The sequence below is a fragment of the Podarcis pityusensis genome (assembly GCF_964106645.2).
Source record: "Podarcis pityusensis genome assembly, chromosome: 6".
NCBI lineage: Eukaryota > Metazoa > Chordata > Lepidosauria > Squamata > Lacertidae > Podarcis > Podarcis pityusensis.
This window is the reverse complement of record NC_138030.1, coordinates 30,010,297-30,029,627: the sequence shown is the minus strand read 5'-3', so window position 1 is coordinate 30,029,627 and position 19,331 is coordinate 30,010,297. Positions and strand designations below refer to the sequence as shown.

Here is a 19,331-nt window from a genome sequence, read left to right as displayed (position 1 = left end):
CTTTCTGATTTGTTTGGAGGGAGTTTAGATGGTGTTGGCCATTTAATGAGCATTCACTCCAATTTGTTTGTGGGGAGGCTAGACTTGTGTCAAAGCAAGTGTTATCCCGCACTACATATTCCTGTCACTTTCCTTATTGCCCAAAGCCCTGTAATGCTTCTCTCCATCCCAGCTGGCAGCCGAATCTTACTCCAACACTGGCAAAAGGATAGCATCCTCTAAGACACCTGAAGGCTAGTTTAGGGAGTGCAGTACTCCCTAAACACAGCTCTATCTTCCTACTGAAAGGAATGGCTGGGGGCTGCTGCTGCCTGACCTGCTTGCCTCATCAGTGAACTCTGCCTGATCGTAAGGCTGTTGTGTTTTTCATTTTAAATGTGAGGCTACATTTATTTATTTTTAATCCATTTCTTTACATTAGTTTTGTGCTATGAACCTTAAATGTCTCTCTGTTGGCTAGGCAGTAAATTCAATGTTGAAAGGGTTATTTGCTGTGTTTTTTCATGATTTAGCAATGTTCCCATGGCAGAAACAGCAGGAGAGGCTCAGCAGCACTTTATATACTTTGACTGTTTGTAGACCGATTAATATACAAAATTTTACTTAAGTGGGGTGTACAGAAAACTAAAACGACAAATGTTACAGAAATGCACAATAAAACCATTACAGTGGTACCTCGGGTGAAGGCACCAAGGTTGATGGAACTTCCTTAGTCTGTGTCTCACTCTGCTGCTGTCCACATACACACACACACACACACAGTTCCAGGCCACAGCACATTTGATTAGGATAATTTCTCAGGAAGCCTAAAGAACGGCAAATGGGAGACCCCCTCCACGCACAGTTCTTTCTCTGGCCTCTGAGCACCTATCCTCCAGCTACTCTATGCTAAGAGTCCTGGCAGTGCTAAACTACGGCTTAGCGCAAATGCATGAACCTGAAGGCTCTTGGAGAGGAAGAGATCCTGTCTGCTCTGCTCCTTCTCTAGTCTGGCTGCTGCTGTGCTGCTGTTAGCTAAGTCATGGTTTGGCTTAATGTGCCATCCTCCTTGCTGGAGGAGACCAACCATAAACCTGGATTTGGACAACATCACGTGCTAAGGCAAACCATGCTTAGCTTGCGGTAGCGCATAAGTAGCAGGACCAGGGGAGGAGCCCAGTGGCCATCTCCTCTCCAGAAACCCTCATACTTGCATGTTTGTGCTAAGCTACAGTTTGGCAAGCATGATGTATGAACCAACTCAGGTGTTGCAGTAAAAACAAGAGAATCTTGTGAGATCTTTAAAACTACATATTTTTCTTTGCACCCATATGCATATATACCTGCCAACTGAAGACTTCACTTCATAAATCTGATTAAATGGACTCCAGTTCATTAAATCTTATGCTAAAACAATCTTGTCCTGTACATAATTACTCAGATGATAGCCCCTTTCAATTCAGCGAGACTTACTTTTAGGAAAATATATACAGGGCTGCAGCCTAAAGTTTGAAAGCTTTGAAGGTGCCACAAGATTTGTTATCATTGTATCAAAGGCGGTTTTGTGCATGGGGTGGCAGCTGTATGTTGCAGCTTGTGAGGAGGGGTCAGTTAGAAAAATAGCATATAGGAAGGGGTAACCCGCTCCCCTGACGCCTGACAATTAGAATTGCTCCCTACTTCTTTTTGAAATAAGACCCTATCCACAGAACTCCCAAGCTACCTCTAATTTCGTCTTTGGGCATTTAAAGATGCTTTGGAGGGCAGGAGGAGTATCTCATGTTTCAAAGTTGTTCTCTTTATGGTCGAGCACACTTTTAAGGACCTACAGAAGAGAACGTTCAGCCCAATCCTGTCCAAATTCTAAGTTCCACCAGGACCTACCTGTGGCTGTCACGTGTGTCCAGAGACACTGCCTCGTGGTTCTACTTCCTCTCATTTCATCCTTAAAACTAGGCTAGGCCATAACTGGAATACTTGGCTCAAGGTCGGGCAGTGAACTGGGTGGAGGTTAGAACCCAGCTTTGCCTCACCTCTGTTTGAGGCAAAGGAGCAGGCGGGAGCTGCGGCCTGCGGCCAAGGCGGGCCTCCCAGCAGCAGCGGCGGCGGCGGCGGCTCCAGGCCTGGGCGGAGCTTGGCGCGGCTCCCTCCCTTTCCCGCCGGCGCCTCCCCGGCTCCTCCTCCTCCTCCTCCTGAGGCTGGAGGAGGCGGTGCCACAGCGGTGTTTCCTAGTCGAGGCGCCCGCCGCCTGCTCACTCGCTGGCCGCCCGCCGCTTCAGCGCCGTCTCGCTGCGTCTCTCGGCTGGAGCCCGACGAGATGGTGTTGCCCGACGAGAAGTGCGCCGCCGCCGGGGTGTACCGGGCGCCCCCGGACCTGGCTCGGGAGGCGCATGTGCCTTCCTTGGAAAAGTACCGGGAGCTTTACAGCCGCTCGGTGGAGGAGCCGCAGGGTGAGCGAGGGGCCAGGCCCCGGCGCGGCGCGAGGTTCCCGGGCAAGCTTCAAAGCCAGCCTCCAGGCCCGTGCCGCTCGCCGGCCGCCGTGCCAAGGGCGGGGAGGAGGCGGCGGCTTGGCAGGGGGAGAGCGGCCGCCGCCGTGTGCGAAGTTTCCCAAGGGCGACTTGGTCCGGGTCCACATCTTCGCCTTCCTCGTGGGCTTGCATGGCTCGCTCTCCTCCACGCCCTTTCCGACTCGGCGCCAGCTCCTTGTTGATATGCGCCCGCAGCTTTTAGAGGAGTCCCTCGGGGCCTTATGCCCTTGCTTGCCCCGGTGGGTGGTACCCTCTGGACGGGCTGCTCAGGTTGCTGTGCTCCATTCGGGAGCCTTCGGGTAGTAACAGGTGTGGCGGCAACCGACGCATCTCCCTGCTCGTCTTACTTTGCCCGGGTGGTCCGTCCCCCCCGCGCGAATGTGCACGCGGTGGGGCAGCCTTCGTGGGCACCCCAGCCTCAAGTCAAGGCTGTTGCATGCTAAGGCTCGCAAGCATTAGCGTCATGCTAGTTAGAGTTTCCGCAAAGATACAAGGCAGAGTCCTCCTCTGCTGTTGAACTTCTGTTGGAGACTGAAGCAAGGGATGCGTCTAAGCTCAATACTTGGGAGGCCAGGGGTCCTGTGTTGTAAGAAAGCGACCGTGTTACTTGGAAGACAGTACTGTGTTAGCAGTTTGGGTGATGCCCAACTGTGTACATGAGTTTTCCTTGTAAATTCCTAGAGCTTTGCTACCGCTTTTGCAAGCATGCCAAGCTCAGCAGACTTTTCCCTTGTGGAAATGTGCGGCGCTGAGCTAACATTGCTTGATAATTCAGTCAGGGGTATGTGCTGAATGCACAACACCTGGGCTAATTTCCCCCCAAATATGATTATTGGCTAGATGTTACACAAGTTAAACCCTCTATGAGTAGTGGAAGAAAGTGGTAATCTTGCAATTCTGCTCTCTCTCTCTCTCTGTGTGTGTGTGTGTGTGTGAGAGAGAGAGAATGAGAGAGAGAGAGAGAGAGATTGATTTGTGAGGCCTGGGTCCATATTGTGCAACTTCCTGGGCTGTGTTAGCTAGCAACAGGACCTGACCTGAATCATATTGTGATGGTTCTGGGGGCTTCCAAGAGGGTTGCATGGGATATATGGCACTCTCCTAGTGTTGTATAGGGACTGGTTTGCCTTTGGAGTCCAGAACTGTGGTAGTAGTTGGGCAAATAACATTTGAGTTTTATTTGTAGAGGAAAAATCCTTGGGAAAATGATAGCATCACCATGTCATCTGGGTAGATTGTGTTGTATAGCAATAACTTCAGCAGTACTTCCCTTCTTCACTGCCAACTGAGGTTGGGTTTAGGCAGCCTGTTTACTGAGGATTCATCTTGGAGTTTTTTTGCATAAAGTTTGTGGGGAAGTTATGCAACTGAAAATTCATTATGATTTGCTGGAAGGTTATCTGACATTGTGCCAAGCAGTTATTATCTCACACTTTTCAGTGCATTTCCCCATCACTTTCTTTACTGCAAAAAGTCCACTCCCCAGCCCTGTTGCACAACCGAAATTGTCCATTGGTCCATCTAGCTTACTATTGTCTACACTGACTGGCAGCTGCTCTCCAGAGCTCCAGAGCTCTTCCAGCCCTACCTGGAGATGCCAGGGACTGAACCTGAGACCTTTCACGTGCAAATTGTATGCCTTACCACTGAGCTGTGGCCCTTTGCATTTAGCATTTGGCAATCTGGCAGTACCAAAGTGAAGGATTGTTGAAATGGTGAATCAGACCACAGAACCACATCTGTGTTCTCATAGATACAAATGCATGCTTGTTAGGTCAGTTCTAGCCAGTATGGCACTTTTGCTTCCTATTGGGGCTTTTGGACTAGTTCAACAGGATGCATACATGTGAAAATGTCTGGTCAGATTGAGCAAGTTGTGTAGCTGACACCAATTTGGATAATAAATGATGCTGCATTCTGACCTTGCTTCATTATCCCAAGCCTCTTATTTGAATGCTTATTACAAGACTTCTAACACTGGAGAGAGAGAGAGAGAGAGAAATTCTTTCTATCCCTTTGAGTTCTGTGGGTATAAAGTTGCCGGTGTTTATGGAGTACTGAAGTTTTATAGCAATATGAAAGTATTGCTGTGCTGTATTGTAGTGCTGATTTAGTGGAGAACAGGTGAACCAGTGGTGAGCAGTAAAAATGATGGGTGCAATTTATATTTGTACAGTTTGGAGTAATTATAATTTCTAGGAGGCTCTTGCTGGAAGTGGTCTACCTAGATGGCTGCTGTCTTTTCATTGTTTTATGCAGATACAATAATTATGCTTTTGTTAAAGAAGTCACAACTTCAGATGTGCTCAGCTGCATGGTTACAGCAGTGTACTTTAAAAAGGCAAATAGGGGCTGACGGACTATGGGAAGTGTCTTAGCTCAATGGTACAGCATCTGGTTTGCATGCAGTATGTTCTAGGTTCAGTCCCTGACTGGGAAAGACATCCCACCTGAAACCCTGGAGATCAACTGCCAATCAGTATAGGAAATACTGTTCTGGACAGATCAATGGTTTGACTTTGTATAAGGCAGCTTCCAAGATAGTATGGACAAGCATTCCTGGATTCTCCCCAACTGATCTAAAATTTACTGGGTTGAAGTGCTGTCTGTCTGTTTATGCCTCAAGCACCCAGGTATATTCAAAGAAGTAGTGTTTGGCAGATTTCCATATGTGACATTTCTCTAACCTTCAGCATGAGGAAGTATCAGGGGCCCTTTGTGTCATTAGTACAGAAGTTGTGGTATACTGTGCCAAGATACAATCTAATGTATCAATGCTGATCTTGTGTAAATTTTGTGTATATTTCTCAAGCTGACACAGACAGTGTTGGGGTGTGTTTCTAGTGACTGTGAATGACACTTTATTTAATCAGGATTTTATTGGACATTATTTTCGGTCACAAACTCTTGATTTTTTTGTATTTGAAATTTCCAGCCTTGTATCAGCTTTAAAGGCTAACGGATTTACTGTTTATGAAATAAGTTTTTGTCAACTAAAACCTGCTTCTCCCACACCCAGTAAGGCACCCAAAGGTTGGGAGATTTTTCTTGTAACAAACTAACTAGGCTAGCCCTTTGGAGTGTGGGGATGTTTCAAATACAGTATTTCTGCATGAAAACAGAAGAAGTCTTGTCTAAAGCATTTGTGTGTCAACATAGATTAAGTAAAAGAGTTTTCTAGTAACAGCTTCTAGAGGAGAAGTAGCTGTGTTCATCTTTTGCATTAAAACCAAGAGTCTTGTGGCACCTTAAAGACTAACCAGTTTATTCTTGCATAATTTTGTATGGACTACAGTCCATTTTTCCAGATGCTAAAAGTGCTATCCTTAGTTACAGGTAATGCATATCTGGGGTTTTTTTGGGTGTACGATGAGGAGGAGGAATTGTAAAGTAAAGTAACAGAAAACATAAATGCAGAAAAATATCTGATGATAAGTAATTAACAATGGCAATTCATGAAACAGTCGCTGATAAACAGATGCCCACATCTGTCAGCCAATTAGCATGCGTAGTATGTAAGAAATCCATCGTCATGGTTCAATCCTCAAGTGATGGCATTGAATCTCTTGATATATTGTAATCTAGCAGTCTCACTAGCAGTTTTCTTTTGAAGTTTCTTTGCTTTAGTCTCTCGCAGAGTGTCCTGAGAGGGTGAAATGTACCTTCTCCTGGCTTTCCTGTATTTCTGGTGCCAGGTTTTGTTTCTTTTTGTTTTTTTGTTTTTGTTTTGCATGGAGACTGTGCTGCTTGTCATGCAGGATGTGAAATGGGATTGGTGGCAGATGATGGCCTGTATCACTTTGGAAGATGGGCAAGTGAATGAACCCCAGATGCTGAGGATGGCATTATTGAATTCTGCATGAGAGTTGTCAGAGTAGCACAATCCTATGCATATTAATCAGAAATAAGTTCCACTTATTTTCAGTGGGGTTTACTTCTAGGTAATTGTAGGATTTCAGCCTAAGTCTTTCCCCTAAATAAAACCAGTTCAGCATCTGCCTTGTGTTCATGGGCGCAGCCAGGATTTTTGTTAGGGGAGCAGGCAGGCCTTTTGTTGCAGGGGGAAGAATCTCAGTTTGCTATGTATTTTATTGATTTAGGGAGCAGCTGCCCCTCCTTGCCCACTCTTGGCTACGTGCATGCATGTGTTGGTACCTTAAACCATACATATAGAATGGTCTTAAGTTTGAATGTGGTGTTTTATTTATTTATCTTTTTTATCTTGCAGAATTTTGGGGAGACATTGCCAAAGAATTTTACTGGAGGAGCCAACATCCTGGACCATTTCTGCAGTACAACTTTGATGTCACAAAAGGGAAAATCTTTATTGAATGGATGAAAGGGGCTACAACCAACATTTGCTACAATCTATTGGACAGAAATGTCTACGAGAATAAACTTGGGGACAAAATAGCTTTTTACTGGTAACATTCTTATTTCAATCAAGGAAACCCTCTTGTAAACATAGAATTAAGAACAATTCTGTGGTATCATTGTGTGTTGGCAGCCGAGTATAGAGACAGGAGACATAATTGACAAGAGAATGAGGATTGTGTCATTAGAGCAGTGTTGGTGAACCTGAAACCCTCCAGATCCTTTTGGACTCCAACTCCCATCAGCCCCAGCCAGCATGGTCGGGGATCAAGCATTATGGGAGCTGTAGTCCCCTAACATCTGGAAGTCCACAGTTTCCACATCCCTGCATTAGCGTGAGCGTGACTGGAAAAAAGCCTACAAGACACACAATTTTAAAAGGCTAAATTTTAGGTTTGGTTTTAAAAAAATATCTTTGGTACAGCCTTTGCCAGCTTGTTGCCCTCTAGTTGACTTGTTGCATTTGGGAGTTATACCACGGTGCTTTTAAAATGCTAGCTCTCTCCCACCCATGAACAGAGCCTGACATTGTGAAGTTTAGAACATTGTGAAATTCTATCTTTAAGCAGAGGTTTGACAACCATATGTCAGGAGTGCTCTGATGGTGTTTCCTGCTTGGCAGGGGGTTGGACTCGATGGCCCTTGTGGTCTCTTCCAGCTCTATGATTCTATGATTCTAGATGCTTGATTGAAGTGCAGAAATTCTAAGGTGAAATGTGGCATTTGATGCAGGAAGTATTCGCTGCCCTCATCCAGGAAGTACACCAAACTTCATTAGCATTCACGATACCGCTCTGCTTTTTGCCTTTTTCAAGGAGACTCATAAATGTGATATCATTTTTTCCCCTTTGCGTAATAGTGCTCAGTCTGTTCCTGTGCCAAGGGACACTAATGCAATTTATTTCCTTTCTGAGACAGCTCTAGTTCCTTATTTCTTTAATTAGCTGTTACACCCTTTACAGGCCAACGGAAAAGTCAGAATTCACCCCACATTTCCTATCTATGTTACTAGGAAGAAACCCACACTGATCTTCCTGGGAGGTACTCCTAAGCAAGTGTACTGGGCTTGCAGCTGTCGTAATATTAGTGCTTTAGATGCAGGCCTTTATCTTCTGAATATGCTTCATGGTTCAAGTGGTGGTGTGCCTTTGGTTTGGTCACATTGTTTTCTGACTATCCTAGGATCAAGGTGAGGGCTATAAACAGGCTGCAAAAATACATATTTCGTTAAGGAATCAGGTGAAGTTTCAGAATCTGGATTTCATAGCTGTTCCAGTGTTACTGTCAGGCATTCATTTGTGAGCTTATATTGCATGTATGTTGCTGTACTTGGTTGTAGGCTGCAGAGAATTGCTCTGGTGTCCCTTCTGATTCTGTTATGCCACCTTAGTGAATCTCTAGGAGGAGTTTCCTTTGCATTTTTGTAAGAGATTCTGCACCACCCTGTGTTACATTGTGAACTTGTGCCTGAACTTAATGGTGTAACTTCCTTAGATAGGCATTTTACTGAGATCTACTGCCAGTGTTAATATTCTTGACATTCTGCTCACTGTGGGCCATTGCAGATGCTGTGAAAAGTGTGAGACAGAGGCATACTGTTTGATGCTCTTGGAGGGGCAATGTAATAAATAGCATACAGATCTGGATCAGACAGTAGGATTGCACCCTTCTCTATTCCCCACCCTCTCCCTAGAGTTCAAATTTGGGCTCCTGGGCCTAATTGCAGTTGACTGTTCTGTCAGCAGCAATGTTAACTGTTAACCAAGAGTCCCACTTAACCCAGGATCTGAAGTCAGCTTCGAGATGGTTTCAGATCATGAATGAAATAGGCATACTGGTTAATGCTTACCTGGTAACTGTCAATATTGATATATGGTCAGGCTGTTATGTTAGGCCAGTAAGCAGGAATTCACTCTCAGTCGGTAGAGCATGAGGCTCTTAATCTCATGGTGGTGGGTTCAAGCTGCACATTGGACAGAAGATTCCTGAATTGTTGGGGGTTGGACTAGATGACCCTCAGGGTCCCTTCCCACTCTACAATTTTATGATTCTATAAAAAGAAAGAATTAAAGGAAAGGAACATGAAATCCTATAGGCTGCCCTGATGGTTTCTCCTCATTAAGCAGTCACTGGCATTAATTATGCAGCAGTCCTGTGAAGCAAAGCACTGTTGGACTTTAGTGCAGGTAAAGGGAAGTTATTGCTAGCAGTTTTGGCTTTTTTTAATTGTTTGGTCTGGTTAGCGATCAAGCATCTTTCTTGAACTTCTTATTGCTTCCAAGAGGAAATGAATGAAATAGTAACCTTTTTGGGTCAAGGGGCTGTGTTCCATGTGGGGAACATCCCAGAGGCCACATACCAGTGAGGATCAGGCCAGAGGCAAAAAGCAGGTGGAGCAACAGATGCTGCTCTTAAGTAGATAGCATTCCATCCATGAAAAAGCCAGACGTTTCTGTGCACACAGGTGCATATGGCTCTCTCCATCCAGGCAGGCATCAACACAATTCAAGGACACATTTTGGCCAGGCAATAGCACTCAAGCAGGGCTAGTGAGCTGTGTGGTCTGGCTAATGGCCATGGTATAAGGAGAGTCCTTAAGGTACCCATGCCCATTCTTGAGCAAGAAACTTCAGAGTGAAACTCCAGTACTGAATTAACCCATATCAATAAATTCAATTTAAACACCTGTGACTTAAATCAATATACTAGGTTTCTATCCCATCAAGATGTTAAGTGGCATTTGTCCCATGAAAACATGGGCTATAGTATGTATTCATTTTATTTAACACAATACATAAAGCGCTTGTTTGTAAATAATAATAAATTAGTATTTTTTAATTTTCTTATACCACACCTTTTTTTCATTATGGAATTTCCATCATGTGGTTCCCTGGAGGTCTCCCATCCAGGCAGTGACCAGACCTGTACAGTGGTACCTCAGGTTACATACGCTTCAGGTTACAGACTTCGCTAACCCAGAAATAGTACCTCAGGTTAAGAACTTTGCTTCAGGATGAGAACAGAAATCATGCTCCGGTGGCGCGTCAGCAGCAGGAGGTCCCATTAGCTAAAGTGGTGCTTCAGGTTAAGAACAGTTTCAGGTTAAGAATGGACCTCCGGAACGAATTAAGTACTTAACCCGAGGTACCACTGTATCTGCTTAGCTCCAGACCATTCTCTGGAATTGTTGCTACAGACTAACATGGCCACATCTCTGGGATTTGTTTACTATATTCTGTTTTTGTCTCTCCAATTTGATGTTTTGTAAATCTACTTCTCATTGTGTTGGTTTCTGTTTGGGGACTGCACTTTTGTGTCCCAGATTTTTGCCTACCATTACAACAAAGACAATGGCAGCAATTCCTGTCCTCCTGTATCAGGGGTGGGGAACTGGCTCTGTCTGGACCTTTATCTCCACACATCCTTATGGGCCACGTGTCACAAGTGTGCAGGAATGCATATACCAGAGCATATTTCTATTCTTTTTCTTTTTAAAAAAGAATGTATCCCTTTACTTCTAACTCATAAAGTTGAAAAGATATGAGTTTGAAGCCTTGGTGATGATAAAAGAGTTTCCAAAGCATGAAACCACTCCGGTTGCATATGGGCAAGGAGTAACATTTGCCACTATGGCTTATAAATTAGACTGAGGTTCTCTTTCTCTGGTATGTAAGGAGATAAAATGCCTTTATCTGGAGGGAAATCCCAGAAAGGGCTGCTTTTGAGATGCAATCTGACATCTAAGATAAGGATTTATGTTGGAGCGTAAATCTGGTGCTCTGTGGGAGAGCAAATTCTATTCTTTCACAAAACTTGAAAGTTCACAACTCCTGTGTTTGTACGTGGGGTTGGTGCATTCCAGTTCACCAAACCAACATGTAGACCTTATCGCTTTTTCAGATTCCCTTTTAAGGGTTGCTGTTTGCCCTGCAAACACAGAAAGATACTGCAGAGAAGATGGTTCTTTGGTTCAATCTAGACGATAAGTGAAAAACCAGCGAACAGCCTTGCATTCCTGGTTTTTTTTAAATAAAATGAAAGCATGAAAAACTAATAAGTAGTAGAGTGAGGGGAGGGGAGAAGCCGAAAGCCGATTAACCCTTACACTTCCTGCCACTTATACATACAACATTGCCCATCCCAAGCTGCTATCCCACAAGAGTTACATGGTGCAAGAGGTGAGGTTGGGCAAATGTTGTCGAACTGGAAACTCCACAATGTATTTTTGAGGTCGCCTTGGAAATTTGGGCTGTAGCACTCCTATTGTCATGATGAGATTAGAGCTTGGGTTTTCTTCAGTATTTTCCAGAGTTCATATCGGCCTGCTTTTCACACCACACCAAGCCAATCCATGGCTTGATGCAAGCACAGGCGTGTACATGCCCCAGGAGAGGAGTTTGTGGCCATTTCACTCCTCCCCAGTCTTTTGCTACACCATGCTAACTCATAGTTTGGCTCAATGTGTGGTCTAAACCTGGGTTTGTGGTTTAGCTCTCTACAGACTAACCATTAGTTGCAAGCATGAGGTGTAAACCATGACCCAAGTTATTTTGTTAGTTAAATGAGCTGTAAATCATGCTGAATAAAAAGCAAAACGTTTACATGGAATCGTCTGTTTGCTTCATTTCAATAATCCATGCCAAATAATGGTCATTAGTTGAGACCTGATATTGATCTGATCCTTTGAACAGTGTGTAAAATTGAATTTCAGTATTCCTTGTTTTGTTTCGCTGATGTATATTAAGTCCTGGTTCAGCCTGAAAAGAAAGTGCTGCTTCCTGATGTGTATGGCATTTATTTATTATATAAGCAAAGCGGCATTCTAGCTCTGCTTGTGTTAGTTACCCTTTTAAGTTTGTGCTTTGAACTCTAACAATAGCTTTAACTGAGGTTACAGTGAGTCTTTCCCTCTAGCTTGAGTTGATATGCATTATGAGCATCGGATGTACAATGTCTATATGAGGTGTAACAATAGAGGTATCTGGCATGTGGATGTTTTTAGGTGTAGGTTTGTTGGTTGATCTCCACTATAAAATACTGTCACCTGCTAGGCAATGTAGATGCATTTTTAAAGAAAACAAATGAACAGTTTCAAGGTCCCGTTCTTCTAGATCCATAGAAACTAACAGCTGTGTAAGATCAGAGCATTGGATCAATGTGTGGGTCTTAAACTCACCACTTTCTGACACTAGGGCGCATGAGAGGAAAGTAGATTATGTCCTAAATGTGTGGCCACTGCCAAAAATCTAGCAAATTTCCCCTGCTTTTCTGTAACATTTAGTACAACTTGTGTCCTGACATTAGTGTTGTGTACTTTGCCTGCTACTACTGTTGGCAGTCTGTTTAGGTGACAGCTGTGCATAGGAAAAACATCAAACTTTGAAACCAGTTATGAATGGGTGAAACTAAATAGGACACTTTATTGCCTTCTGATTCCATTTCATTATTACACTGTCTTACAATTTTGGTAGTGTTATATTAGTGCCGTCATCATTGTGGTATCAATAATACACAAAGAGTGGTGGATGGAGACTTGGTACATTTTCTGATGTTACACTTCTTATTTGTGAATGCCTATTTGCCTTCCTTCTGGCTTGTTGCTGCTTCTTTCTCAGCCACCCAAACTGCAAGACCAAACGGTGTTCTACTTCCTTGCCACAGGATATTACAGATACTGCATTAGCAAACCTTGATTTGACTCTTTCCGCCTTTTCCTAGCCCCTCCCATCTTTTGCCAAATCTTCTAAAGAGTTTTGCTAACAGCCGTGGACTGCTTTTCAAATAGTTTTCTGCAGTACAGCTGCCTTCTAAAGATTTGGCCTTTTTTTGCATGTGTCAACAGGACACAAGACAGATAACACCATTGTTTTGCTCTGGGATGACATTTCATCTGTTCTGAAGTAGAAACATAACCTGCAACTTTTAATGTATGTGTTTGGCATATATTTTTTCTCTCTCTCCATAATTAGCTGTCTTCAGAATTCTAGTTCTTGCAAGATATCATTACATAAATTGTATTTCATCCACAAAGATACCTGCCAAGACTAAAATTGAGTAAGAAGCCAGCCTGACTAATGTAATAAGCTTGGGAGCATAGATGTCTCATATACTGATTAAATTGGAGGTCCAATTCAATTTCTAGAAGCATGTACATAGTGTTTGTGAAGGAACTTTCCTACTGAAGAACTTTTTTAAAAGGCCACATGGCTAGCTGAGTATTGTATTGCTGTGGGGTGCTGTAATTGAGAATGGATGTAACAACAAGCAGTTGGTGTTGATCTTTTGTGGTATTGAGAAGCTGTATATTCTTCCATCCATGCACTAGCTCATCGGTTAGTCTGCTAACATGAATGGTTATGCCTGATCACAATTTGCAAGAACACACCTGGGGAGAATCCCTTCCTTATTCACACGGAGCTTATTCACAGTGTATGTGCTTGTCTAAGCCATTTTGAAATGAATGGGAATTGCACAAGATTGCAACAAAGTGCTTCTGCAACTCCCATTCATTTATTAGTGCAGTGGTACCTCGGGTTACAAACACCCTGGGTTACAAACACTTCGGGTTACAGACTCCACTAACCCGGAAGTAGTACCTCGGGTTAAGAACTTTACCTCAGGATGAGAACAGAAATCGTGCTCCGGCGGCGCAACGGCAGCAGGAGGCCCCATTAGCTAAAGTGGTATCTCAGGTTAAGAACTGTTTCAGGTTAAGAATGGACCTCCGGAACGAATTAAGTTCACAACCAGAGGTACCACTATACCAGCAAAGGATTTTACAGCATCTGCAGATGGTAGGTAGAGCAATGGGGGTGGGGAAAAGAAAAAACAGGCTGATGTTGAAGCTATTCTGAACTTGTAAGAGTTCACCAAAATGGTTTTGTCCTTGGTCCGTAGAAGCACACTGATTTTCAAAAATGTTGATCTTGTTGAGTTCTTGGTTCTGCTTATTTAAAAGAAATGCCAAATCGCAGTAAATGACTTCAAAGTTGGTATACTGTGGCAGGGCAGTGCATGATGTACTGTTGTGTGTCTGAAAAACCCTAAACCCTCTTATGGGCAGTCTTGGAGCAGTTGAGGTTATTTCACATCTATTATTATTGCTAAATCTTGGTGATTAAAAATGTGGGCAAAGTGCCATATTCTTACAGAGAGCTGGTTTTTCCAGCATTTCTGAGCTCCCTATATTGAGGTTGGTGAGTCTGTTAGCTGTGTTGCCAAGAGTGACTGAAACCGCCTGCACAGATGTATGGCTATGGCGGTGCAGGTTTCATTATATAACTCTGGGGTGATTTTCTGTTGCTCCACCTGCAGTCCCAAAGCATAAGATTAGTGCAAAAAAATATTTTACCATCTACTTGATTTGTGTCTGCGCCAGATTTTATATGTTTATTGTTGTGCTATTGCTAAGTTGGTTTTAAAAATTGATTTCTGGTTTTATTGAGTTGCATAGTGTGTTAATTTTACTGTGTATGTTGCTCAGAGAACGTCTTTTTATTAGGCTGCTCATAAATTGAATAAAATAAATGAATATAAATTGGAGGTATAAGTTGTATGCCTATAGAAGTTTGGAAATCACCTGGAAGGCTCACACACAGCCCAGATGGATCATATGTGACACTGTGCAAAACTGAATTGCACTTATTAAGTGAAATTTATGTTTCTTAATGGTGGATATTTAACTCAGAAGTTAAAAAGAAGGGACATTTTGATCTTCTGGTTTTTTTAGCCATGTTCGTTTCCGGCATATTGAATGGATTGAGAATTCCCTATGATAAACCATATATAAACATCCATTTGCAAGAGGGTGCTTGGAGGAGTGGGAGAAAGCCACTTTGTTCTGCAGAACAGTTCTGGGATCTTGGGCCAGATGTGGAGGATTTCTGCGCTCACGTTCTGGAGCCATTTTGAAAGATTTCCTCTATGTTCCATCTGGGCTATGTGAGATGGTCTCTCTTGGGAAATATGCAAACTTCCAGCTACAGTATGTTGCTTGTAGAGAAAGAAAATATTTTGCTCCTACTGGTGCTAAGTTCCTGCACATTTAATAGAACTGGACAGAATACATATGCATGAGTCCAACCTGATGGACAACTCTCTTATGCTGTTGTATACATTTTGGGAAAGAAACTGGGAGGGTTCTTGAAAAAGCTGTTTGCTCAACATCAGTGGCCTCATTCAATATTATGCTGTAGAAAGTGGTCAATGAGGGTTGGCCAGAAAAACAGAGTGCAATTTGCTTAAAAGGTTCGGGCAGTTCTTTGGGACTGTAAACTGTAAATTGCTTTTAATAAAACAAATGGTCTTATGTTGTGATGAGCTGCATCTTAATGTAAAGATGGTGAACACTAAATCACATGGGGAAGCAGTGGTGGCATATTGTTGCTAAAATTTTACCATAAGGAGGCTGTTTCATATTGTAAAAGTGTTGATGAGAAGTGGCATGCGATTGCATATAAAAAATGGCTGGTGACATGTGGCAGCCTTTGGAACTATGCTACGATGTGCTGCTGCATATTAAATGGCTTGCTTCTTGGAGGCCTCTCCTTGTGGTTGCATTTCAAATGGCTGCTGTGCCTGTTGATTATTTTATTTCCTTTCACCAAATTTATATATCTCTTGATGCAATCATGTCAATCATTAGGTGCTCAGTTTTTGTCTATGTAACGTATTATTATAATATTTATTTATATCCCACATTTTTCCCTGACAGGGACTCAAGGTGGCTTACAGATAAAATAAGTAAAGGTAAAGGGACCCCTGACCATTAGGGAAGTTTTTAATGTCTGATGCTGTACTGTTTTTAATATTCAGTTGGAAGCCGCCCAGAGTGGCTGGGGAAACCCAGCCAGATGGGTGGGGTATAAATAATAAATTATTATTATTATTATTATTATTATTATTATTATTATTTATTATATAAATATTAAAAACTTGCCTAAAGAGGGCTGCCTTCAGTTGTCTTTTAAAAGTAAAATAGTTGTTTATTGCTTTGACATCTGCTGGGAGGGCGTTCCACAGGGCAGACGCCACTACCGAGAAGGTCCTCTGTCTGGTTCCCTGTAACCTCACATCTTGCAGTGAGGGAACCGCCAGAAGGCCCTCGGTGCTGGATCTCAGTGTCCGGGCTGAACGATGGGGGTGGAGATGCTCCTTCAGGTATACAGGACCAAGGCCGTTTAGGGCTTTAAAGGTCAGTACCATCACTTTGAATTGTGCTTGGAAACGTACAGTGGTGCCCCGCAAGACGAATGCCTCGCAAGACGAAAAACTCGCTAGACGAAAGAGTTTTCCGTTTTTTGAGTTGTTCCGCAAGACGAATTTCCCTATGGGCTTGCTTCGCAAGACGAAACGTCTTGCGAGTTCTTGCGAGTTTGTTTCCTTTTCCTTAAAGCTGCTAAGCCGTTAATAGCCGCTAAGCTGTTAATAGCCGCTAAGCCGCTAATAGCCGTGCTTCGCAAGACGAAAAAACCGCAAGACGAAGAGACTCGCGGAACGGATTAATTTCGTCTTGCGAGGCACCACTGTACTGGGAGCCAATGCAGATCTCTCAGGAACGGCGTTATGTGGTCCCGGCGGCCACTCCCAGTCACCAGTCTAGCTGCCGTGTTCTGGATTAATTGCAGTTTCCGGGTCACCTTCATATTTGTAAGGTAGAGCAGCTGTTTCTGTTGAGACCAACCTTGTTTCCCAATATTTAGTCTCAACCTGCCAGTTGAAGGCCCTATGCACTTGGGGGAATTTTTCTGCATTGTTACTCTGATGTTACTGAAAGATATACTGTATCTGGCAACTAGGAGTTTGCATTTTGTTTTTCCCTGCAACGCCTTGAGCCTCGGCCAGGATAGCAGGCAGGAGTGCACTGATGTTTAGGATAGTTTCCTAAACAAGTTAGTTTTCTCTGCTACTTTTCTTTAAAAATAGGTGTGCCAAAACAGGCCTACTGTATTAGCACAGCACTGTGCAAGAACTACAGTACAGTGTGTAAAGAAAAAAGAATCTAACTATGCAGGCATTTTTCTTTTTAGTTTGGTTCCATGGGCATTTGTGTATTAAAATGTGTCATTTATTCAAAACTAAAACATACTATGTAACACCCAGCAGATGGGCTGGCTAAACGTATGCACTGCCTTGTTTAAGCTCCAGTGTTTTGGAAAATGGACAGATGAGCGGAATAGTGGACAGATGAGTCTTGCAATAACCTCTGATTAAAAGGTAATGTGTGCTGGAATTTTTTTGCTGAAGTCCCAACAGGAAAAACCCCAAAACACTTTTGTATCAGATGCCATCTAAGGCTATTAGCAGCAGTGCCAGGGGATGGGGGAGTGCCATAATGCATGTTTTGCAATCCTTTGGTGTTTGGGCCAGTGCTGCCTCTTAGGCAGTTACATGTCATTGTGCAATGGTATCCTTTTCACACAATGTGTTTGGCAGTTCATAATGTTTAAACAACGGTTATTCTTCCTTGATTAATTAAGTCGGTACAACTATAGGTATTTCTCAGTGATGCCTACAACTTGATTTTTCCTGATTTTGGAACACACAGCTTGAATGGACTTGGTCTGGAGATCGACAGTGGAAACAACATTCTTGGCTATTTTATTTCGTAAGTAGACCAAATAAAGGTCTACTTACGATGAAGTAGACCTTTACAGTTTGATGAGCTGGCTCCAGAGGCTGGTGAAAATGAGGGAACAGCCCTAGAGTGGTTTACCTCTTGGCTTATCTATAGAAAATTATATCCTAGAATCATAGAATTGTAGACTTGGAAGAGACCTCAAGAGTCAATCAGTCCAACGTCCTGCAATGCAGGCATACTGCCTATAGCCATCCCTGGGTAGACTTGGAACAACTAACCTTCTGGTTAACAGCCAGACCCACTGACCCACTGCACTAGCTGGGGGAGAGGATGTTTCAGATCCTGAGAAGCTAGCCTGTGGCATTTCCTCATCAAGTAATTCTCTTTACATTTTTGTTTAACATTGTATAAAGCTGTTGGGACAAATCATCCAGAGTTCTGTGGTGCTGTTAATATGCTGGTGGTACCAGCTCTCTCTCTCTCTTTTTTTTTTTTAGTTTTCAACCAGTTCTGAAGTATCAGTTTCTTAAAATTGAGTTCAAAGCATTTGAACTCAAGTAAGTAAGTAAGTAAGTAAGTAAGTAAGTAAGTATATTGCCAAACATGGGAACCACTGGAGAAAAAGCCTTATCTGAAGTCATCACCCACCTTACCATTCAAGGTGGTGGCACCTGAAGGACCTCTGAATATTACTGTACCTTACTGAATGAGCAGCCAATCAATGTAGGAGCAAGTGGGTTACATGAATGCCCACTTCATGCAAATAACCAGCAGCGTTGATGCTGTGTAGAATTGGATTTGAATGTTGACAGATGTCACTGCTTACCAAGATGTCTGTTTGCAGTGACTGACCACATAACTTCCTCCATGTTGCCACAAACTATTTCTGTGTAATGGTGTTCACCACCTCACGGCCCTGGCCAGTAAGTGTGGTGTGCATACAGATGCTTCTCTCTTTGGCGTTGTTGCCGTGTGGGTTAGACTTCAGGTGTCCTCTAGTCTGCCTGCTGTTTTATGTGGAGCAATCCTTAGTATAGCGGTAATCTGCATATATGGCTGAATGGTTTTAGCAAGAGTGTGTTTACAAGTTTACCTAGCAAAGTAAAACAGGTGTAGATGTATTTGCTCAATGTATGGGAGGTGGTGTTCACCAAGTGTACATACTGAAGCAGTCTTATCTTCTCTTAGTTGCTCTTGCTAACTTGTGGAGCTTGTGCCAACTCGGAAATAAAAAACAGGTCTTTCTACCACAGCTGGATGGGAATGGATTTTCTCTCACTTTTAGTAAAAAAATTCCTTCCTTCAAAAGAGATGGCAATGTTTGCTGTGTTCCGAACAGGTTTGTTTAATAGGCGTTTTTCTTTCTTTCTTTTTATTTATTAAAGATACTGACTTCGTGTTTCTACAGTAATGTAGAAGAAGAGCTTGAGTTCTGTTTGTTTTATTACAGTCATATTTCACTGTTCTTCCTTACGAAACTCAGAGTAGCAAGTAGAGGGTTTTCAGATTAAAACCTGTTTAATTGCAGCAAGGTTTCTGCATCATGTATCTTTGGACCATGCTTTGTGGATGTGTAATTGGGGGGGGGCGGGTAGTGTCAAAAAATATTTTGCAATTACTGAAGCAGGGTCCTAGTCTCCAGCGTCCTAGAACCACCCAACTGTCATGAAAGGGGAACTTTTTAGCCACTGAGAAAGAAGTCTTCTCACCCTTAGTGCTGATTAGAGCTAGTTAGAGTGAAAGGTGATTCAGCCACTAAGAAATGGCTCCTAGGGTCACTCTGGAGAAGATGCGTGAGAAGAACACTGTGTGCTCCAAAGCTAAGCATGTGGTAATGCTGAAAACACAAGGTGTTTCAGTTATGTGAGAAT

At 43.1% G+C, this 19,331-nt stretch overlaps 1 protein-coding gene across 2 annotated transcripts in view; it reads left to right on the top strand.

Annotated features, from left to right (window-relative positions):
- Positions 1-2,184: 2,184 nt before the first annotated feature.
- Positions 2,185-19,331, top strand: part of ACSS2 (acyl-CoA synthetase short chain family member 2) — a 60,285-nt gene continuing 43,138 nt past the window's right edge. Inside the window, exons 1-2 of one of the 2 annotated variants that reach the window (XM_081010292.1) lie at positions 2,185-2,429; positions 6,736-6,931. In XM_081010292.1, coding sequence (XP_080866418.1) covers positions 2,297-2,429; positions 6,736-6,931 — 329 coding nt within the window. In that variant the 5' untranslated portion in view covers positions 2,185-2,296. The remainder of the gene's footprint in view (positions 2,430-6,735; positions 6,932-19,331) is intronic. The other variant, XM_081010293.1, reaches the window with a different exon arrangement.